The sequence below is a fragment of the Monoraphidium neglectum genome (assembly GCF_000611645.1).
Source record: "Monoraphidium neglectum strain SAG 48.87 unplaced genomic scaffold scaffold00494, whole genome shotgun sequence".
NCBI classification, from domain to species: domain Eukaryota; kingdom Viridiplantae; phylum Chlorophyta; class Chlorophyceae; order Sphaeropleales; family Selenastraceae; genus Monoraphidium; species Monoraphidium neglectum.
The window spans coordinates 1-22810 of record NW_014013134.1 but is presented as its reverse complement, the minus strand read 5'-3'; the positions used below and the strand labels follow the sequence as shown (position 1 = coordinate 22810).

The window sequence follows — 22810 nt, the reverse complement described above, 5'->3', positions numbered from 1 at the left end:
CCCGCCAGCGCCTGCGACAAGGGGCGCCGCCGCCGGCCGCCCAGCGGACGGCATGCCGGCGCCAGTGCCGGCCGACGCGGGGGGTCGTGACGTGGCGGGGGCTGCAGTGCTGCGCGGGCGCTGGGGGGTGGATTCAGCTGTGGGGTCCGTGATGTGTGGCAGGCAGACCTCGCTAGACTCCTGACTACCTATTGAGGACGGGCCTTGGTTGCCTTGGCACACTGATGACCGCGCCGTCAGCTGCTCACCCTGCTGCTGCTGCTGCTGCTGCTGCTGCTGCTGCTGTGCAAACAGCCCCGCGTGCGCGGCTGCAGCAGCAGGAGCCCAAGCCTGATCCGCCACCGCTCCCAGTGGCGAAGCCCCCCGGCTCCCAGACAGCGGCGGGCTGGGGACTGGTGATGCAGCGGCGCTTCGGCTGCCACCTGGCCTGCTCGTCGGGCGCGTGAACGGCAGCATTGGAAGCTGGACCCACGCGCATCTGTTGGGAGAAGGCGCTCCACGGCCGTGGGGGATGCCAACGCCACTAGCTTTAGCACTTGCTTGCACCCCTGTAGAGGGGCGCGATGCAGTAGTGCTCCCGCTGGCAGGGCTGGGGAACAGCAGCGCTGCGCTCTGGGGCCAGGCCTTGCTGCTGTCCTGCTGCTGCTGCTGCTGCTGCTGCTGCTGCTGCTGCTGCTGCTGCTGCTGCTGCTGCTGCTGCTGCTGCTCTTGCCGCACCCGCTGCTCCCGCGGTTGCTGCGGCAGCATATCCTGTGCCACATGGGCACCCGCCGGAACGCGACCCTTGAGATTCCGCTTCTGGCGCGTCGCAGCGTCCACCTGTGCATGCGCGGCCGCACGACGACCTGAAACCGGCACCAAGCCCCGGCCAGAGCGCCCTGCCTGGGAGGCGCGGGCCTCTGCTGAGTCCACAGCGCCATGCAGCGGCGCACCGGGGCCGCCTGCCGCTGCTGGCGCAACCACGTCGCTGTGCAGGTGCTTCGGCAGCCGCTCGCCTTCCGTGCGGCGCGTGCGCTCTGCGCTGGCAGCTGTTTCGGGCCCCAAGGCGGGCCGCGGTTGGACGCGCCCACGTCTTGGGGTGGTGGAGGGGGGCTGTGCAGCGGCCTGGCCGGCTGGTTGTGGCCGGGATGTACCGCCAGCGCTGGCGCCGCTCGACTGGCGGCCTTCGCTTTGCCGGCTGGGCCGCTTGTCCGTCCATAGCACGGCCGCAGCCGTGGCCGCCGGGGCTGCTGCTGCGGGCAGAGGAGGTTGTAGTTGACAGGGCAATGCTGCTCCGGCTGCCGGCGTCGCCCGCGCTGGCGATGCTGCGCTCGCAGCCGCTGCCGACGGCGGCCCCTGCACATGCGTGGCTGCTTCGCAATGGCCGATGCTCAGCGCCGCCGCCGCCGCCCCGGCGCCGACGGTTTGCAGCAGAGAAAGAACCTCAGACGAGTCGAGCGTCGTCCCAACAGCTCGTCCTGGCTCTGACGGCTGGTTGGACCCTGGCCGAGGTTGGTTTGACCAGATTGACTTGGGCTCTAGCGCTGTCCAGTCACCGGCTCCAGCCGCCGCATCGGCAGCTCCTGAGTCGCCAGCCTCTGCCTCCCATTGCAGTGCAAGCAGCCGCCGTTCGGCCTCGTTCCCGTCCTGCTCCCACTGCTGCTGCTCCTTCCGCTCCTCCCACTGCACTGGCAGTTGCTGCTGCCCGTGAGGCATCAGCTGCTGCTGCTGCTGCTGCTGCTGCTGTCCCAACCACAACTCCTGGACCTGGGCCGCCACAAACTCGGAGAACGCCCCCGCCAAGTTGGCAGCCGCCTGGCGCGCCTCCGATCCAGCTGGTGCGCCAGGCGGCACCAGCGCGCCCTCCAGCAGCGCACGCAGCTCGTCCAGCACGCCGCCCGCCACGGCGTCCGTCGCCGCCGCCGCGGCAGCCGCAGGGGGTGCCGCCGGCTCCTCGGGCGCCGGCTGAGGTGGGCCTGCCAGGGGTGACGCCACAGCGGCGTCTGCAGCGGCGGCGGTGCTAGTTCGGCTGGGCTCGGAGGCCTGTTCGCCTGCCGCACGAGGCGCGTCGGCACTTGGCTGCGTGGCACATTGAGCGGGCCCTTCGGCTGGTGGGGCTGGTGGTGAGCATTCTGCTGGACTGGCCCCTTGCTCATCATGCGCCCCTTCCTCCTCCTTATCCTGCTGCTCCTGGTGCTGCTGCTGCATTGCGGCCGCTTCTCTCGCAAAAGCGCCATCCACGCCTTCCTCGCAAGGCCCAAATTCCAACTCAACTCCACCCGTGCAGCAAGCGAATCGGCCGCAGCCCTGCCGCAGGCGCCGCGCCTCCGCGACCGCCGCCGCCGCCGCCACCGCTGCCGCGTCGGCGCCACTGCCGTCGCGTTCGTCGCCGCTCCAGGAGAAGGCGTCCCAGTCGCGCTCCTGTCAGATTCAGGCAAGTGGGCGGCGGGGCACAGAAAAGGGCGGGTGGCCAGCGGCGCGGGTGATTAAGGTGGTGCTGTGTCGTTTTCCCAGGTGGCACAGGACCTGTGAAGATAGACGGTAACGCACGTGCTCTCAACCACACGTACTGCCCCGTTGCCACAGTCCGAGGCAGGCGCCGCCCGGCGGTCTGCCAGCGCACCTGCTCCACCCGCGCAGCCGCCGCGTCCCAAGCCTGCCGCCACCCACGCCCGTGGGCGCGCCCGCCGCCCTCGAGCGTGAACGCGTGCGGGCGGTGCGCGGCCAGAGCCAGCGCGCGCTCCCTCAACTCAAGGGAATCCAGCAACACTCGATCGCGCCTGGACAGGCGCCGCCAGGCGGCGGCTGCGCCAGCGACCCCGCGATCGAGCATGGGGTTGAGCAGCCAAAGCAGAAGGTCGCCCTGTGCGCGGGCGTGGAGTTGCATGTGTGTGCGTGTGTGCGTGTGTGCGTGTGCGCCTGTGTGAGTGTGAGTGTGTGTGTGTGTGTGTGTGTGTGTGTGTGTGTGTGTGTGTGTGTGTGTGTGTGTGTGTGTGTGCGCGCGTGTGCACGCGCGTGCGAAAGAGAGAGAGAGAGTGTGTGTGTGTATGTGTGTGTATGTGCGCAAATGGGCGCACGAGGTCGCAGGCGCGCGTGGTCGCACGAGGCTGGTCTTCGCAAGAGGGGAGCAGCTAGGGGTGCAGAGGCATGGCCGCTCCGAGAATGCCGACCGTGGCACGGCTCAACCCTGGGCCGGCCGGCGTCTGTCAATGGTGTCAGCACAACGGCATGCATGCGTCCGTCCATCTCGGCCGCTTCCCACACACAACGCTTGCTTGAACACACTCACACCCATTCTGCACCCATACGCACACACGCACACACGCACGCACGCACGCAGGGAGGAACGCTGAGACACACACGCGCATGCATGCCCTCACACTTCCTCCGTCCCTCTCTCCCTCTGACGCACCCACCTTGAGGCCCAGCTGCTGCTGAGTCATCCTCCGCAGGTGGCCGTAAAGGTCTGCAGAGCTGTCGGCCCCCACCCCCAGCAGCACATGCGCCGCCCTCTCGAGCAGAGCCTCCGCATCCACCACGGCGGCCGCCCAGGCTGCGCACTCATATTGCAGGGCCGCGGCGCCGGCGTCTTGGCCCTCGGGTGCGGCGCAGGGGGGGACGCGCCGGCCGATGCGCTGGCAATTCACCTTGAGGAGCCCTGTGATGCGCTGCCAGAGGGGCCAGTCCTTTGGCCATCCCAGCCGCCAGACCTGCGGGCGCGACGAGCAGGGACCCAAGAGCCCTGGCGGCATTGCAATGCTGGGAGAAGCAGGGGCTAGCGTCATTAAGCGCGCAGCTGGAGCCCGCAGGCAGGCCGGCGAGCACTGCGCGGAAACCCAGAAGCATCGTCAGACGCTGTTCCTCGTCGGGCCCCAGCAACGCCGACTGTCCCACGGCCGATGCGCACATCCCTCCCCACCCCCTGAGTCCCCGTCCCTCAGATCGCACCAGATCCGCCGGCGGTGCCGCCCCCACCGCCGCCCTCAGGCCCCGCGGCGGCTCCGCCCTGCTGAACGCCGCCGCCGCGAGCTCTGCGCCCGGCGCATCGGGGCCGCCGCTGGCGCCGCTGCCGCTGACGTCATCCTGCGCTGCAAACGCACCCCCAAGCTCCCGCAGGTCTCGCACCATCCTGGCAACCCGCACCGCCGGCGGCCGCCGCAGCCCGCGCGGCGCCATCGCCGCCGCGCGCGGCGCGGGCGCGCGCCAGGGCAGCAGCGTGGGGCCGTCGGCCAGGGAGGCGTGCGCCCTCGCGCGGCGGACGTTCGCGCGAGTGCAACCTTCAGCCGTCTCATCCAACCTCGACCCATCAAACGTATCAGAGCCATCTTCGACATCACTTGCCCCAGTGCTAGAGTCGCTGCAGCTGCCGCCGCGCCTGCGCGCCGTGCCACCGCCACAGCAGCTGCTGCCACCTGCCCAACCGCCGGCGCCCGACCCGCCTCCTGCCGTCTCTGGTGCGAGCCGCGGCCGCTCACAACAGCTGCGGGCGGTGAGGGCGCCGGGAGCGCCGGGCAGCGCCGCAGCAAAGCGCAGCGCCGCCTCCAACTCAAAGCCGTCCCCTCCGCCGTCGTCCCCGTCGCTGGTCTGCAACCCCTCCGCCCCTCGACCGAACCCCAGGCCGCCGCCGGGCCCGCCGCGCCGCCGCCGCGGCCGCCGCCCCGGCGGCCCGCTTTCCTCTGCGTCGCTCCCTGAGGTCGACGCGCCACTGGCAGGATCCGCCCCTGCAGCAGACGCGGCGGCGGCGGCAGCAGCAGCTGCGGCAGCTGCTACATCTGCTCGGTCTCCTCGTCGGTCCGCGCGGTCTGCTGCCGCCCTGCGCCACGCCTTGAAGGACAGTTCCAACGGCAGCAACCGCGCCCTGCGTCCGCAAGGTTTGCAGGTGCTTCGTGCGGTCACATGTGTGGTGAAAGATGGGTGAGCTGCTGCTGCTGCTGCTGCTGCTGCTGCTGCTGCTGATGATGATGATATCACTGTGCGTTTGCCGTGCCTATGCATTCGCCAGGCCTGTGCCTTCGCGTAGCACGTGTTAGTGCATTGCAAGGCGCAAAGGCAGGCGGACAAACACCTGCCGCGCACACTCGGCGCACCTCATCATGTGGGCAGCCAGGAACGCCCTCATCCGCAGCCGCCCGACCGCCTTGTCGCGCCACCGCACCCACAGCAGCAGGAATGCAGCATGAAGGCTGTCCCCGCGCCACGCGCACGCGTGCGCGAGCGCGAGCGGCCGCGCCGCCCAAATGCGGGCCGTGGCGGCTGCAGCGAGGAGCTGCGAGGCGCTGCGATGGCGGGCGAACGCAGCAAGGGCATGCGCCTTTGCGCGGCGCTGGCTCGCCTGGGCGTGAGGGGCACATGGATATGCGAGGGGATGGCAAGGGTAAGTCAGCGGCCCCGCAGTGCCGCCAGGTCAGCGCCTGCAAAGAACGCGACGCCCAGAAACCCCAGCATTGGCCAGCCGCATGCTCCAACTGCGGATGGACCCCGCCGGCCGCCGAGTCGCCTGCACGGCACGCAGCCGCCGCGCAGCTGCCGGCTCACCTCCTTGATGCGCTGCGCGAGCGCCCTGACCGTTGCGTTTCTGCGCGTGGCCGCGCGCCAGGCCGCCAGCGCGCCCGCGGTCACTGCGCGCTGCCGCCGCCCGGCGCGCCAGTTGGCCTTGAAGCCCGCGAGCGCCGCGCGCACCAGCTGCGCGGGCTCGGCGCGCAGCGCGCCGCTCCACGCGGCGCGCATGCGGGACACGCGGTGGGCGTGCGCGCGCCAGGCGCCTGCGGCCGCGGGCGGCGGCCGGGTGGGGCGGGGGAGGAGGGTGGCCGGCTTGTGAGAGCGCGCTGTAGTAATATGAGAGGTGCGCAGGCGACCACCGACTCGACCTCCTGAAGACCTACAGGCAGCAGCAGCTGAATTATCATTGACAACTCATTCTGAAGCTGGCTGGTCGCAGTGGCCACCTTATGCCCCCCCATCCCTCAGCCTCCCCTGAGCTCTCCCGTATCTGATCGGTCCCACTCCCCAGATCACACTCACGCAAAACCGCCTTGGACCGCAGCCCCTGGTGGAACGCCTCCGCGCGCCGCTGCAGGTGTCGGCGATGGCGGTGGCGCCACACCCAGTCCTCAAACTCCGGCGGCAGCGGCCGAGGCAGCGCCGGCTCGACCCCGAGCCGCTCCGCCATCAGCGTCTGCGCCCATGCGCGCCAGAACACGAGCGCGCGCCGCAGAAGCGCGCGGCGCGCGCGGGGGCGGGCGCTGTAGGCGGCCGCCGACAGCGCGGCGGCGCGGGCCCGCTGCTTAGATTGCAGGTGGCCGCGCCACGCACGGAAGCACGCCTGTCGGTGCGGGGAGAGCGCGGGCCGAGCAGCACGACAATGGGCCAGGTGGGGCCGACGGCGGGGCCTGGGGATGCTACAACGCGATGTCATGCGGGCGTGTTAGTGCGCCGTACTTTTGCGTATCACAGTCTTACTGCACCCAAACCCACAACAGCAACGGCGGTGAATTTCTCAGCAGCGAGCGAGCCTGTCAGCCGCCTTCAACCCTCCAGAGTCACACAACCAAACGCACACAGCAGCAAGACACCCAGGACACCTGGGTCACCTGGGTCACTGGGGTCACCCGTGTCACCCCTGATTACTCACCCTCATCAGCCGCAACGGGTACTGGTGCCGCAGGATCGCCCCAAGCACGCCCCCGAGCCCCGGCCGCGCGCGCGGCCCCGCGCCGTCTGGCGGCGCGCACAGCCGCCACATTCTCATGGCCGGGCCTTGGTCTACGAGAGCGCCGCTGTGACGCAGCTGCTGCAGCACCTGCGGACAAGGTTGATGCAGGCGGCTGTTTTGGAGTGTTGCAGGTGGGCAGGGCGTCTGCCACCTATCCCCCTTGCCACCTATCCACAGAGCCATGCCAGCTCTGTTGTCGGCGGGGTTGCACATATTAGAGACAAAACAACTGGCACCCGCATTTTTTGAACAGACCATGCACAGGAAACGCCTGCAGGGCCCGGCTCAACCCGCTCCTGCACCCCCCAAAGCTGGACAGCAGGCGAGCTCATCAGCGAGCATGTTGTGATTCATTTTCATTCAAGGCCGGCGGCAAACCTTTGACAAATATGCAGTGGTCAGAGTCCCCAGCTCCATCCAACCCCCGAAAGCCGCCCCCAGGCGCCGCCGCCGCTCGTGGGCGGCGGCGCGGGTCCAGCCGCGCCACGCCGCCCATGCCGGCCTGATGGCGCCCGCCCGCCTGCGGGCGCGCAGCTCGGCAAACCTGCGGGGCGACGGAATGGTGTACAAAAGAGATGACTATGGGCTGACATTATCACTTTTATCACTATCAAGTGATGTGTGTTGTGCCGTCCACATATCAACGCCACAGGCCAGAACGACAGACACACAGAAAGCTGACTCAGCTGGGGCAGCTCCGTGCGTGCGGCTGGTCGGCTGCCGCGTGGCCCCCAACCCACCGCGAGAACAGCAGGCGAGGGCCCCTCGCACGCCATGCGCACTGCAGCATCAGTGCCGCCTGTGGAAGCCGCAGCCGCCGCAGGCGCCGAGACAGGTAGGCCTCCGCCTCACAGTCTGCCTCTGCGTCCCCCTCCGCCCACAGCGCGCTCTTGCTGCCACAAGGGTCGCCCCAGCCGCCGGCGCCGCGGCTACTGCTGCTGCCGGCGGCCCCGGCGCAGTGGCTCGAGACCGCGTTGATCAACGCCGCCGCAGCTGATTGCCCGACTGTGCATGTCAACGGCTTGCTTGCGCTGTGCCCCGGCCGTTCGCCGGCGCCGCGGCCACAAGTCCCGCCTGCGTCAGTCCCTGCTTCTGCCCCACGGGCGCCGCCCCGCGCGCGCCCGGGCGACCCCGCGTCGCAGGCAGCGGATGCTGTGGCGCCATCCGCTGGCGCCATCCGCCGCGGCCACAAAGATGCATCGAGCTGGGCAGCGCAGACTGCGGCCCTGGCGGGCTGGTGGCAGGCGCCCCCTGGCAGGCGCCCGGCGGGCCTGAAGGGCAGCCGATTCTCGAGCGCCGCGAGCGCTGCTGCCTGCTCCCAAGACGGCGCGCCCGCCGCCGCCCGCGTGCACTGCTGCAGCGCGGCGCTTGCGGCGTCGGCGTCTGCACGGCGATGCCTTTGGGGGCTGCGGCTCTTGCTGCGGGAGCGCCGGGCGCGAGTCTCGCCTGACTCAGCAAGGCGGGGGACTGCCGCGCGCCCCTGCTCTGGCGGCGGCGCGCCGTCAACGTCGGGCCCCGCCCAGTCGGCAGGTGCCCCCTGATCGGGCGCTGCGGCGGCGCGCGGCTCCGCAAATCCGCTCAGGGTTGGGCTTGGGTCGCGGCTGTCGTGGGCACCGCAACCAGGCGCGTCCAGCGACCGCCGCCCCGGCCAAACGCCCGCGCCGGCCCCGCTGCTGCCGCCGTCTTCGTGCGAGCTAGGGCCAGCCTCCGGCGGTGGGTCTGCCAGCGGGCCCGCCACGTCATCGTCTGTCAGCGGGTGCCTCGGGGGCTGGGGGCGGCGCAGCTTCAGGGCGTCCAGCTCAGCAGCTTCCTGGGCCCGTTGCTGCAGGCGGCCGTCGAGCGCCTGGGAGAGCGAAGAATGGGCGCAGCTGACACTTGGCACGCGATGTGTGCCAAGCTGCTGCGATCAGAGGTTGCCAGTCTTGCCGTGGAGTGCATTCCAGCGTCCCCTGCTGCCCTGGTCAAAGTGGACGGGCTCAGGGCGCACTTACCAATCCCAGCGTTCGCAGGCGTTGCAGCGATTCGTCGGCGTTTGCCTCGACGTCCTGCATGACTGACTGCAATACGGGTACCGGCTACCGGGGCGGCTGCGCTGGCTTGCCACATCACTTTGCGCAGCGGCGACGCCGCTTGCCAGACGGCGGCCTACCCCACGCGCAGCCGCCGGCGCTCATCAGATATGTATGTGCTACTGGTCTTGGTAAATTAATTGCAATTGCCCCACTACTGTAAGGCAGCAGAGAGACGGATGCAATAGTGTGTCACCGTAACGCAGTCCGCATGCTGCTGATCGAGTGAAAATAATAAATAGCAACAAAATAACTGGCGATTGTGCTTTGGTACAAGTCTCACATAATTAGTCGGATGTAGATGCTGCGCAGTGACAAACAAAATGTACGGCCCGTAACCGCTCTGCTTGTTGACTAGCCATGTATATCGCTCAATATGTGCATCAGACATGCAAGCGTGCTCAGGCTTGATCTGGGCTATCCGTATGAATATTGAACGGTCCGCAAATTGAGGGAGTGAAGAGCAAGCATGAAAGCAGATGTCAAGCACCAGCCTCATGCCATCCTGTGTGCTTCAACCCAGGCGTGGTTTTGATTGCATTCACTGCACTGGTGATGCACAGTTTGATCCCAATCGCAGGCCAGCAGCCCAGCACAGTCGATGGCGTGAGTGCACATCCATGTTCCAGAGAGCAACCCCAGGCAGCACGCATGGGCATGCAAGGGAAAAGCACTTGGTAACTTCCAGGGGCTGTCGAATCTGTAGATGAGGGGATTGTGCTGGTGCTGCAACAAGGCTCACATGCAGTGCTGCTTGCCCCCCCCCCCCACAGCAGCATGCCATATGGCGGGAATGAGATCGCGCCCCAGATCTAGAGTGTATACTGCCTCAATTGAGTGAAATCTATCACTTGTCATCATATAATCAAATCACAATCATCATCCAGCATGCCTTTTGGCCATGCTACGGTATGCAGCTGGCATGCAGGGTGGGCAGCGCCGCAGCCAGATGCACCTACCGGATAATGTTTGTGACTTGTGCGGCCAGGCATTCCTAGCATCTATGGGTTTATGGCTTACATGCCCCACACCGCCGCTTCTCGATTGCCTCCCCACATCTCAAATTCAAATCGCGATCTAGTTGTCACTGCGTAGCCGCTGTAAAAGGCAGCGTGGAAGGCATGTAGGAAAACCCATTGTCGCATTACTCCGCGCTCTGTGCGGCCTGAGGCCCTCGCACACCCGTGCGACGGCGCAGCGCGCGCAGCAGAGCGCCTGTGCTGCTGCATGATGGATCCTGCGATGGAGGACGCCATCGTTGGGGTCCTTTCATTTGACATTTTTGAGGGCCTCTCAGACGAAAATTCGAATGGCCCTCCGGCGCTCAGGCGCCGCCGACCGCGTGCTCGCCGGCGCAGCGGCGACGGTCCAGATGGCGAGGGCAGCAGCGCATGCTCAGACAGCAGCGGCGGGCGCGGGGATCCTTCTCCGCCACACCCTGCGCCCCGCAGCCGGCAGCACGAGAGACCGCGCAAACGGCCGGCCGTCGCGCATCCATACCCCGCCCCGGCCGGCGCGCCGGCGCTGGCGCCGCCTGCGCCCCGCGTTCCCCTGCCTGCCGCGCCGCCGCTGCCAGCGCCCGTGCGGTCAGACCCGCATTCGGACGAGGCCGCGCAGCGGCGGCTGCGGTCCTACCTGCAGCGCATGGCCGACAACCCCCGCAACTTTCCAGTGGGACCGAAGCTGGAGCAAATGATTGCGGAGCACAGGCGTCGCGGCGTCAAGTGAGTGCTGGACAATGGCGCCGCGGCGCCGGCGGCCCAGGGGCCTGATGTGCCCGCAGCAGGGCCCTCCAGTGCCCTCTGCATGCTGAGATCCGGCGTTTCTCCTGCTCAGCGACCGAGTTGAAACTTTTTCCCCCCAAACAGAACTTGCCAATCACGCTCGCGCCTCGCTTGGTCTGCCAATCGTTTCACCAGGGAGTACTATGGGGTTGAGCACCTCCGGCGGCTGGTCAAATGGGAGACCAAGAGGCGGAACAACCACCGCGGCGGCCGCGTGTGGTGCAAGGACGCGCACGGCGCCGGCTGCACCTCGTGCCAGACCTGCCACTTCTGCAGGCGCGTGGGTGCGGGCATTCAGCTCGACCCCAGAGCGCGCAACAGCGTGTCAAAGCGCAGCCGGCGTATCGAAAGCGCCACCGTCAGGCCGCCCGCCGTTCCCTGGTGCAACAGGCTGGTGCAGCAAGTGCTGACAGCATGCACACCTTCTGTACATGTGACTGCACGAGTTGTAGCCCTTAAACTGATACGGGCGTGTGAACACCAAAAATACAACAACTTGTATCCTTCCTAGGCAGAAGACCATCGACCTCAAGACCTGGTGCGCGTGTGGCAACACGCGACGCCGCGACATCGAGGGGGGCCCCAGCCGCGGCGTGTGGTGCGGGGACTGCCTGGAGAAGCGCATGGGCGAGAGCCTGAAGGAGGTGGGGGACCACGGGGGTGGGGTGTGGTGGGTTTGGGGGCGGCGTTGGTTCGCAAGGGCTGGGGCGGCGGCAGCGAACGGGCTCAGGGCAGGACTGCTGGGTGTGCGTGGGGCGAGGGTGGCGGCGCCCCGCGGCCCCGCGAGGTCTTGCCAGCCATTGAAGCCACACACAAGGGCTCAGTTGGCGGTTTGCTGGTACTTCCAGTTTGCAAAGTCACCGGCGAGCCGTTGTGGTCTGGCATGCAAAAGCCTGCGTTGCGCACGTCTGCATCCGCCCGCAACCGATGCCTGCGCGCGCGCAGGTGCTGGAGGCGCAGCAGCGCGCGCTCGACTCGGGCGACGCCAGCCTGGGCTGGCGCTGCCCCTGCTGCCGCGAGATCTGCAACTGCTCCGGCAGCAACTGCCAGCGCGCGCGGCGGCAGCTGGAGTTCACGAACATCCTCATACACGAGGCGCAGCACCTCGGGTACAAATCGGTGGGCGGCGGCTGCTGCTGTCAGGCGGCGCTGCATTTGCAGCACACTGCATCTGCGGAGCAGCGCAAAGCACCCAACCTGGCGGGACCGCACAGCCTACTGCTGTGCAGACGGGCCGCCAGTGGCGATGGGCCGCGGGCCGGGGCAGAACGTGCTGGGGCCATGGGGCCGGCTCCAGGGGCGCCTCTCTAATGGGCCGTGCCGCCGGGGCGGGACCAAGGCGGCCTGTCATGACCCCATTCAAAGAATGAAGGCTCTGCAACAGCCACGTCAACCTTGCACGTGTGGCGGGCGCCACCTTGCACGTAGTCACCCAGCTTGGCCTCGGGTGTCGGCCCCCTTGCGTCACCCGCAGGTGGCCCATTACGTCATCCTGACTCACCTCCACGTGGCCGGCATAGTGACACCCATGATGCGCCTGGACGCGCTGCTGCCGCCCCCCGACCGCCCCCGCGCCACCGCGCCCGGCGCCGGCGCCGGCGTGGCGGCGCCGCGCGTTGGGGCGCGCGAGAAAGAGCGGCGGCGGCTCGACATGCGGCGCGCCGCCGGGCGTGCGCGGGACAGGCAGGTCGCAGGCGTGCTGCGCGTGTTTGGGATGCCGGAGGCGGAGGCGTTTGCGGCGTTGGAAGCACAGGGCCTCGGCTGCGGCGCGCTGGGGCTTGACGAGGCGTTCGACGCGGGGGACGACGGCGCCGGCGACGACGCAGCGGCGGCCGGCGTGCTGGCCGCGCTAGGGCTGGGGCCGGCCGGCGGCGGCGGCGGCGGGGGCGGCGCAGGGGCGCAGCACGCGGGGGAGCGGGAGCCGCCCAGGTCGCGCGGCGGCGGTGTTGGCGGTGTCGGCGGCGGCGGCGGCGGCAGGGGAGGAGGCGGTAGGGCAGGCGCGCCTGTTGAGGGGGGCGTCAGCTGGGGTGGAGGCGGCGGGCATGCTTCCGGGAGTGCCGCATCCTCGGACGACCTGGCTCGGGCGCAGCTGGCAGGGGCCGCGGCCGGCGGTGCGGCGCGACAAGCAGCAGGACCTGGGTCGGGCCGCGACGGCGGCAGCAGCGGGATGGAGTTGCTACCGGTGGTGTGCCTGCCCCTGGGGCCCGAAGACGCGCTGACATCAGCAGAGCAGCGAGCGGGACCGCTGTCGCCTAGCCCTACTGTGGCGCCTGCTGCCGCCGGGACGCCGGGCGCGGTGCAGCGGGCTGGGACGTCATTGGACCATGCATGGGCCGCCCCGCAGCAGCAGGGCAAGCTGGCGCACGGAGAGCAGCAGCAGCAGCAGCAGCAGCAGCAGCAGCAGCAGCAGCAGCAGCAGCAGCGTTTGCTAGCGCTGGAGTGTGATTCAATCCGCGCGGGAGACTTCCCCGGCGACAGCGCCCCCGGCTTCAGCCAAGGTGGTGCGGGGGAGCGGGCGGGCGCGCCCGTGCCCGTGCACGCCGCAGCGGCTGGCGCTGCGCCTGCGCTGGACAGGCGGGCGCGGCTGCCGCGGTGGATCCGCGAAACGCAGCTGGGCCGGCAGGCGCAGCACCTGCAGCACGCCCATCCGGCGCCGCGGGTTGCGCCGTCCGCGAGGGCTGGTGGCGGCGGCGCCGCGCGCCGTGCGCCGGCGGGGGGCAGGGAGTGGTCCGAAGCGGAGGCCCAGGCGGCAGTCGAGCCATGGCGGAGCGGCGACCGTGGCGAGGGGCGCGGGCGCGGCGGCGATGCGCGTGCGGGCGCCTCGTCGGATCCCATAATCTTAGATGACTCGCAGGATGGCGGCGACGACGAAGCCGCCCCGCGACCCGCGCAGCCTGCTCGGCTTGCAGCGGGCGGCCTGAGCGCTCGCACCGATGCGGAAGCGGCCCGCCCGTCGCCGGCAGCCATGGCGCCCTGGCGGCCGCTGGAGGAGGATGAGCACCACGAGCTGCAGCAAGGCGCCTCGCGGCGCGCCGAGGAAGAGGGCGGGGCCTTCACGGCCTGCCTGGCCGACTTCCGGCGCCTCACCGAGGCGCCGTCTGCGGCCGCGCAAGCCGAGGCGGCGCGGCGCTACGGCGCGCCGCTGCTGCAGCGGTGCCTTGACCTCTATTTCCAATGGGACGAGCCACGGGCAGTCGTGGACAGCAGGCAGTTCCCCGGCTCACCAGGTGGGGGTTGCGCAGGGGGTTAGCTCTCGGCAATCCGCGCCAAGGGGACGCAAAGCTCAACAGGCAGCCAGCGCGCACCGCCTGCCAATTTGCAGGCCCGTGCGCAGCCTCCCGGGCCGACCCCGGGGGGGACCCCGGTGCAGCCTCTCCAGATTGTACCCCTGCTGCATCCGTGACTTGCATCCACAGCCCCTGCCCCTTGCCAAGCCCCCTCGCTCCCCCCCGAATCCCTCCGCCCGCCCGCAGCCGCGGCGCCGCTGTCGTTCGAGGGCCGCAGCTTCCGCCTGACTCACTCTGAGCTCGAGGCCGCGGTCGCCCTCCTCAAAGAGATGGCCCATGTTCTGCCCCTGGGGGTCGTTTCCTTGGACATCTCGAACCTCCTCACCTGCCACCAGCCGTTCCTAGATCTGAAGTCGTCCGACCCGGCCGCCCGCGCGGCGCTGCTGTCGGGCGCGGTGGAGCTGCTGCGAGCGCTGGTACGGCGCGCGGGGCCGGGGGCCGCGGCGGTGCGGAAGCTCGGCGGGCGGGTGGTGAAGATGATGGGGCAGCTGCTGGATGAGTACGAGCAGGTGATGCTGCTGACCGGGACGGCGCAGGACTTCAGCCAGGTGAGTTGAGGAGGAGGTTGTGTGGGGGTGGGAGGGCGTCAACATTGAATTGAAGGACACACATGCAAGTGGCTGGGCGTGTGCGAGAGGCCTCTGCCGCTGCTGCAGCTGCCGCCGCTGCCGCCGCTGCTGCTGCAGCTGCTGCTGCTGCCGCTGCTGCTCCTTGTCGCAGCACAACCCACCGCCCAACGCCCTCTGCTCTCCCTTTCCCCCAAAGCCCCGCGAGATGGGCCCGCTCCGCCTGCGCGGCGCCCGCGGCGGCGACGACCCCGCCGCGCTCGACGCGCGGCAGGAGGCGCTGCCGCTGCTCGAAGCGTTCCGCCACGCGCAGAGCAGCATCCTGGCGGTGCTGCTGGCGCACCTGCAGGCGGCGGCGCGGCCGCTGGGGCGCCACGCGGGGCTGCTGCTTGGGGAGCCCGTGGCGCGGCTGCTGGACCCGCGGGGGCCGTTTGATGCAAAGGTGGGGAGTGGAATGGGGTGTGCACGGGCGCGCGCGTACGCGTGTGTGCAATTATGTGTATGTGTGTGCGTGCGCACGCATGTGCGTGTGTGTGTGTGTGTGTGTGGGTGTGCGCGCGCGCACGCGTGCGCGCACACGCGCGCGCCCACTTGCGCTTGGGCAAACACGCGTGTACGCGTGAGTGCATGAGCGAACGCACCGTTGCCGGTGCCCTTTGCGTGCTGAAGTTGTTCGATTTGCAATGACCAACCCCTCAATCGGGGCCAATCAGCACAGCCTGTTGCTGTTTTGTTTGCGCTGTTGCTTTGCAGCCAGGCAATCACACGCACCCAGCGCTTCTCACTGCCGCCCCGCCTGCCGCCCGCAGCTGCGCAACAACGCCCTCGCGTTGGTGTACGCAGTCCTCAGCGCCGCCGCCCCAGATGTGGCCGAATCCTCACAGTGGCTTGAGCCGCCCGCCGCCGCCGCAGCTGCCGCACTGGCTGCGAGCGCCGGCGCGGCGGCGCTGCCGGCGGCGCCGAGGGAGCGGCTGGCGGCGATAGCGCAGCTCGAGGCTGCCGCGGCCCCATCGCTGCTGCTGCCGCTCGAGCGGCTGCACGCGGCCACGTTTGAGGCGCGGAAGGGGTTGGTGGAGCGGTTGGAGCAGCAGCAGCAGCAGCAGGGGACGTCCCCGGCCCAGCAGCAGCAGCAGCAGCAGCAGCAGCAGCAGCAGCAGCAGCAGCAGCAGCAGCAGCAGCAGCAGCAGCAGCAGCAGCAACAGCAGCAGCAACCGGCCGTCCATTTCAGAGGCAGCAACGCGGAGCGGCGCATGACCGTCGACCTCGCGACATGCGCGCTCGCGCGCGTGTACGCGCTGCAGCTGCAGGCCGAGCGGCTGACGTGGCGAGAGCTGGAGGGGCGCCTGCTCGCGCCGCACGGCGGCCTGCAGCTGTTCTGGTGCCACTGCACCAGCGCCCAGCACCGCCAGATGGCGGTCGTGCTGGCGGCGTGGGTGCCGCGCGCCGTGCCGTCGGTCCTGTCCGCGCCCTGGGGCGGCGGCGGCGGGCAGCCCGGCGGCAGCGGCGCGCCGCCGGACGCGGCCGTATGGATGGTCAAGATGTGGCTGCGGGCGGCTGTCGACCCCCTGCGGGGCGCGAGCCTGGCGCACATATCGTGGGTGCTGTCGCGGCTGCCGCAGACGGGCGGGCTGTTTGACGGCTTCCCCTTCGACGGGGCTGACGAGGCGGGGCGCGCCGCCGCGTTTGCCATGGACTGGACCAACCCTGACGCGGCGGCCGCCGCGCTGGGCGGCGGCCGCGGCGGCGGCGGGGCGGGTGTGGGCATGGTAGGCGCGCTGCGGGGCGGCATGGTGGGGGCGGTGCTGTCGGCGATGGTGCGGGACGGCCGATGGTCCTGCAGGCTCCTGGAGGTGAGGCGGCGGGTTGGACGACGGGCATGCAGCGCAGTGGTGGCTGCTGGATGCCCGCTGACACCGCAGCTGCCACACGAGTGCCGCTAAATCCTGGGATATAGAGCGGCGGCTGAGGGCCGGTTGCCTCCTCAACTGAATCGAGGCCTTGTTGCGACCCAAACCTTCAAATCCCTGCAATTGTGATCATTCACACACCAACACCGCAGGTGCTGGAGGGCATGGGCGCGGTGCTGGAGGCGCGTCAGCGCGAGCTGTACTGCGCGGGCCACCCTCCGTCCCTGCTGAAGTGGCAGAGCGGGGTCCTGCTGACGGTGCTGGCCATGCTGCGCGCCGCGGCCGGAGCCGCCGCGGCGCCGCCGCAGCTCGGGCTAAGCGGGAGGGACGGCGGCGGGGGCGGGGCGGCGGCGCGGCAGCGGGCAAGGGGCTTGGCCTTGGCTTTGGGAGAGGTGCGGGTGGGGGGTTGTGGGGATGAGTGCTGATACCGCAGCCGTGGACATACTGGGGTGCCGCAATGCATGATTGCCTCGACTCAGCCCTGGATTGTCAAGCCGATGCCGTGAGGCGGCCTGCGGGGCCGCTTGGCGGCGGCCCCTGGACCCGCAGACGCTTGCGGCATCACTTCTGCTTTGCGGCTCCCCTCCCCAGCTACCACAGACCGTCAACGCTCACCGGCCGCCTCCGTCAATCGCTCACTCTCACCCATTCGGCACACCCGGCCACGTAGCCACCACCCGACCACCCGACCATCCACACACCCTGCAACCCCGCAGTCCCTCTCAGCCATCCTCCACATGTCGGTGTCAACGGTCTGCGACGTACGCAGCCAGCTGTCCAGCGGCGGGGCCCCCTCGCCCGGCGGCGGCGGCGGCGGCGGCGGCGGCGGCGGCGGCGATGACGAAGGGCTGCGGCAGGCGGTCGCCGCGCTCATGGTGAGGCAGGCATCCCAGGGTGGCCGGGTGGGGCGGGGGCTTGGGCTGGCTCGCGTTGCTGCTTGTGGCTGAGCTTGCATTCATGCTGAATCACTAATCTGTTGATGTTCATACCATGCATGATGAAAAGCTCTTGATTATCCCCGCTCCCTTGCCCTCAAACAGATGAGCCCCCTGAAGCTGCTTCCTGAAGTGCTCCGCACCCTCGCTGACCTGGCAGCCGACGGCAGCTTCCTCCTGGACGGCGTGAAGCTTCCCGCCTCCCCAGGCTCAAATGCACGGCAGCCGCCGCAGCAGCCTTACCGGCCGCCGGTGCCCCTGCTTGTTCAAGGGGGGGACGCCCTGGGATTCGCGCTGCTGCGCAAGCTGCTTTCCAGCCTCACGCGCAGCCTGTCGGCGGCGGACGCGCTGCCACAACAGGAGGTGCTGCTGACAGCCCTGGCCGCTAGTGCCATGGCCGACGCGGGCGGCGCCGCGGCGCTGGCGGCGGGCTGCTTTGGTGGCGGCGGCGGCTCGCCGGCGCTGCTGCATACGCTGCTCGGAGTCCACTTCCGGCTGCTGCTGCAGCAGGCCGCGGCCACGCAGTCGCCGCTGGCGCTGCACAGGGGCGTGAATGCGCTGCACCTGTTGGTTGCCCTGTTTGGCCAGCCAGGCATGCTGTCGGCGGCGGCGCTGCGGCTCTTCCTGCCTTGCCTTTTACGTCCCCTCGTGCAGCTGCTGGCCGCGGGCGTGCAGCAGCAGCAGCAGCAGCAGCAGCAGCAGCAGCAGCAGCAGCAGCAGCAGCAGCAGCAGCAGGCGTTGGCGCCGGGGCTGCTGGCGGCGCAGCTGCAGGCTTACAAGCTGGCGCAGCGGCTGCTGAAGCAGCCGGGCGGCATGGCGCTGCCGCCGCCGCCGGGGCAGGGACACCTTGATGGCGCTGGCGGAGCGCCGGTGTTGTTTGGGTGAGCCTCTCGCGGGTGGGTCTGCCCTGCTTCGAACATTCTTCTGTGTAGAAGCATGGGCCCTGTAATCAAGCAGCAGGCCACGGCCAGCTGCTGGGGTGGAAGCCTGGGTCACAGAGTGACTAGGGCAGGCCGCTACCATTTGTGATGAGACGAGCACAGGCTGCCGCCTGCGTGGGCGCAGCAGGTGCCTCCCGGTGAAGCCTGGTTGCGCACACGCCACCCCCTCGAAACCCGCCGCCCCACCCGCCCCGCCGCTCCTCTTGCCCCTCGCCATCCCAGCGATGGCCCCCTCAGGAGCTGCAGGCCCGTCACACAGCCCCAGCTCGCCGCCGCCGCCGCGCTGCTGCTGTCCGTCCTGCTGCGCCACGCGCTCCTCCAAGTCGCGCGCCAGCTCCCGGCCGCCGCGGCCGCGGAGGCGCTCGCGGCGCTGCCGCCGCAGCAGCGCGGCGCCTGCTGGCGGCCGCTCGACGCGAGTGCGGCGGCGGCGGCAGACCTGGAGCTCAGCCGGCTGCTGGGGATGCCCCAACCGGACTCGCCGGTCCTGAGGGCGTGGGCAGCCGGCGAAGGCGAGGGCTCCGTCGCCGCGGCCGCGGCGGCCGCGGCAGCGCAGGGCAGGGGCGGCGGCAGCGGTGGCGCGCGCGCGCTGGGGGTTGTGCGGCCGGATAGCTACAGCCTGGAGCTGGCACTGGCAGGGCTCAGGTTCTGCACTTGGCTGCTGGATCAGCCGCGGCCGCAGGGCCAGGATCAGCAGCAGCAGCAGCAGCAGCAGCAGCAGCAGGAGCAGCAGCAGGAGCAGCAGCAGGAGCAGCAGCGGCAGCATGATGGCGGCGGTGCCGGCCGAAGCCAGACCGCGGCGGCATGGGTAGGGGCGGTCATGCCCTGCCTGCACTCAATGATGGTGTGCGGCGCGGCGCACGCGGCCCCTTTGAGGGCCGAGTACCAGAGGCTGCTGCGCGCGCTGGCGGCGGCAGACCCGGCGGCAGCAGAGGGGTACCAACTGCCAGACCGCGCGCGCATGCCGCCCCCCTCCGCCCAGCCGAGCGCGGGCCGGGCGACGCAGCCTGTGCCCGCGCCGCGTGCGGCGGCGGCGGGGGCGGCAGCGAGGCCTTCGCCGGCCGCGAGCGCGGGGGTGGCTGGCAGCTGCGGCGGGTGGGCGAGCGGCGGTTTGGTGGGGCCGGGTGGCGCAGGGGCGCCGGCCGTGTCGTCGGCGGCGGTGAGCCACGCGGCTTGCTTCAGCGGCGTCGATCAGCCGGACCGCTCAAGGCCACTGCCGGGCAGGATAAACGTCCCGCTTGAGCAGCAGCAGCAGCAGCAGCAGCAGCAGCAGCAGCAGCAGCAGCAGCACGCAGTGGCCACAGCCGGCTGCGGCGCGCTGCAACCCCCGCGCGCGCCGCCGCAGCCGCCGGCTCCGGCGCCGCACGCATCGGAGCGGGCGGCGCGGCGCGAAGGGGACGAGGCGGACAGCGCCAGCAGCGGCCGCGGCCGCAGCAGCGGCGGCGGCGCCGGCGGCGCGTCCACCCCCCAGCCCGCCCCCGCGCCGCGGCAGCGCTCGGGGGACGCGGCGCCGCAGCCCGACCAAGCGGCCTCCACGGGGCACACACCGCGCAGGCCGGGAGGCAGCTCGGCAGCGCCGTCGTGGTCTGCAGGCGCGCCGACGCACGTGCTGGAGGGGCGACTCGCGGAGCGGCCCGAGAGCGCGGCGCCCGCCAAGCACAAGGGGCAGCGGCCTTACCTCATCCTGAAGCTTGACCTATTTGAGGGCAGCAGGGCGCTGGCGGGAGGCAAGGGGCGCGTGAAGGTTGCCGTCAAGGAGGACAGCGCCGCGTATGTCGGGTGCGGCGCGGCGCGCGGCGCGGCGGACGTTGATAGAGAGCGCGTTGCCAAGAGAGAGCGCGTCTGCGGGCCGGGCAGCGGTCGCAGGGGCGCTCGGGGGCGCGGCGGAGGGCGCGCGTGTGCTGCGAACGCGCTGCAGGCGCCAGGCGTGGGCCGTGTCTGTGTCTCACCCCTTTTTAAAATCCCGCCTCACCCCCGCCCTGTCCGCATCCTGGCGCGCCCTGCCCGCAACCCCACAGATGCGCCGCGCTGCTGGTCGCGCCTGACGGGGGCGCCGGTGCGTCCCTGCGCTTTTCTGGCGTGAAGCCGATCGCGGCCAAGGGGGCTGGCCAAAACATGGGCTTCTGGACGGCTGGCGTCGGCAGTGCCCTGACTGTGGCTGGCCTGCCAGGTGTGAGCGACCAGCAGCAGCAGCAGCAGCAGCAGCAGCAGCAGCAGCAGCAGCACGAGCATCAGCGGCAGCGGCAGCATCAGCAGCAGGAGCAGCAGGAGCTGGCACCACAGCAGCGGCAGCAACAGCAACAGCAGCAGCAGGAGCGGGAAATGCACCAGCAAAAGGAGGAGGAGCAGCAGCAGCAGCACCAGCAGCAGCAGCAGCACCACCACCAGCAGCAGGGGGGATGTGGCGTTCGTTTGGATCAAGAGCGTGCGTGCGTCCCGGCCTCTCGCACGGCGCTGGGGCCTGTGGGCGTTCCAGCGCAGCCTGACCCGCTGTGGCGGGAGGTGGAGGGCCAGCGGCCGCCCGAGGGGAGCGCTGTGCAGGCGCCCTGGGATTCCCAGGCGACCATCTGCTACCACTAGCACATATTTGTTGTTGGTGGGATGTATGTGTTCATGTGTGTGTGTATGTGTGTGTATGTGTGCGTTTATGAGTGTATGTGTGCGTGAGTTGGTGAGTGCGTGCATGTGTGTGTGTGTGTGTGTGTGTGTGTGTGTGTGTGTGTGTGTGTGTGTGTGTGTGTGTGTGTGTGCGTGTGTTTGTGCGCGCGTGTGCACGGGCATGTGGGCCCAGCAAGCCTGCGTGACTGTACATGACTGTGAGTCTGTGCTTGCCATACAAAGTGTATTTCATACTTCATTCACCCTGATCCACATTTACTCCTTGCTGCCAACCTGCCACACAATTGAACTTGTTACCGGCTCTGGCCCAACGCGCGGCATCAACTTCACAATGATCGCCAAGTAAATTCTCCCACCCCATCAACAAATAGGCAGTATGGCGCCCGCAGGAAAGCGCAAAGGGTTGCGGCTGGCACCGCTCCAGGTACCCCATACCGCAGTTTGGCAAGAGCAGCCAACGTAGAGAAAGGTGGAGATGAGGGGGCGGCACCGCGCAGGGGGTGTTGGTGGTGGCATGGCACGCACGCAGCAGGGGAGGAAGCAGCATGAAGAGGATAGCAACGGAGTCAAGCGGCCACGCTCGCGTTTTTTTTGGCGGCATGCCCGCTCCTCGATATGAGGGGAGGGGCCGCCATTCGTGTTGTGGGGAGACACGCCGACAAGGCGGCGCTTCTGTGACACACACCTCGCGGCTCGCTCGCTCGTGCGCGTGTGCGTGCTCTTGCTCGTGGGTGTGGGCGCCGCTTGGGCTGCCGAGAGCTGCCGGACCGGCCGAGCCCCGCGCCAGCGCGCCCGCTGCGCGCCAATGGGCACGCGCGCGGCGAACGGCGCGTGCCGCGGCGCTGGGTTCCAGTTTGCCCCACGGAAGGGGGGGAGGGGACCTGAGTGCCACAGTACGGCTCGCGCGGGCTGCAGCGAGGTGCTCTGCTGCTGCAGCTATTGTCGAGGGCTGGCACCGTGGGTGTTTGGAAGGCGGGCCTGGGGCCGACAATCCTGAGGGGGTTTCGGATGCTAAATCACGCAGTCCAACAAACGAAGCGGAGAGCTGAGGCAGGGCCAGCGGCCGCACGCCGGCCGCGCCAGGCGCCGTCACGCCCGCGGACGCGCTTGGCGCCGCGGGTCGCAGCGGCGCATAGTAGAGAGCTGCGCGCTTGCCGGACGAGGGGGAAGGCCGCGGGCCCGGCGCGTGCAACTGCACAAGGGCAACGCCACGCGCGCCATGGCCCCCGCGACACGCGCGCGTGCTGCGCGCAAGTTGCAGCCGCAGCCTGGCTCCGGACCACAGTTGCTTCGCCCAACCCGCTCCAGCGCCAGGAAGGGTCGTCAAAAGCCCCAGCCGCCGCGCACAGGGCCGCAAATTGCGCCGCCGCGGCGACCCGCGGCAAGCTGGCCACGGCGTGCGTGCACAGGCACCCGGCTGTCGCAGGCTCAGCCGCGTTGAGCCCGGGCATGCGCCGCGCGGCCCCGCGGTGCGGGGAAACGACCTGAGCAGCAGCACAGCCGCGGTCTGCTGGGCCAGGGGCCTGCGCCGAGCACCTGCCGCCGCCGCGCCGCCGCCACGCGGCGGCGCCTCAGCCTGCCTTGGGGGTTGCCCCGTTGCCTGCCTCCTGCTGCTGTTGCTGCTGCTGCTGCTGCGCGGCGCCGCCCGGCGGCGCCTTCTGGCCCTTCTGCGGCCCCGCCGCCGCCGCCGCCGCCTCGCGCCGCCGCTGCTCGTCCCTGAAGCAGTCCAGGGTTTTGTAGGGCCCCTCCAGCAGCTCCTTCAGGTCTGGGTCCACCTCCAGGTCGCAGTCCGCGGGCAGTCCGCAGTAGTGGTGGAACGCCCAGAGCTTCTCCAGTCCGTACAGTCCGTTGTACTGCTTGAACTCGCGGAGCACGACGCCCTCAAAGTCGCGGTACAGCTCGGGTTTGAATTTGTTCTCCAGGCCGTACGAGAAGAATCTGAAGAGGCACTCCAGGCCGTACATATAGTTGGCGGCCGCGTCCTCGTCAGCGTACCTTGAAGGGCGGGGCGGGG

At 69.8% G+C, this 22810-nt stretch overlaps 2 protein-coding genes across 2 annotated transcripts; one reads left to right on the top strand and one right to left on the bottom strand.

Moving 5' to 3' along the window:
* Window positions 1-10002: 10002 nt before the first annotated feature.
* On the top strand, window positions 10003-20757 carry MNEG_3792 (hypothetical protein; the record flags this gene model as incomplete). Its single annotated transcript, XM_014047731.1, has 13 exons — window positions 10003-10484; window positions 10680-10824; window positions 11060-11188; window positions 11490-11663; window positions 12019-13771; window positions 14018-14379; window positions 14552-14839; window positions 15207-16211; window positions 16457-16696; window positions 17021-17179; window positions 17345-18120; window positions 18403-19956; window positions 20196-20757. The coding sequence occupies 13 exons, from the start codon at window positions 10003-10005 to the stop codon at window positions 20755-20757; spliced, it is 7629 nt and encodes a 2542-aa protein (XP_013903185.1).
* A 1610-nt stretch (window positions 20758-22367) lies between these two features.
* MNEG_3791 (hypothetical protein) lies at window positions 22368-22760 on the bottom strand (the record flags this gene model as incomplete). Its single annotated transcript, XM_014047730.1, has 1 exon — window positions 22368-22760. One exon carries the CDS (start codon window positions 22758-22760, stop codon window positions 22368-22370), a length of 393 nt encoding a protein of 130 aa, XP_013903184.1.
* Window positions 22761-22810: the final 50 nt, after the last annotated feature.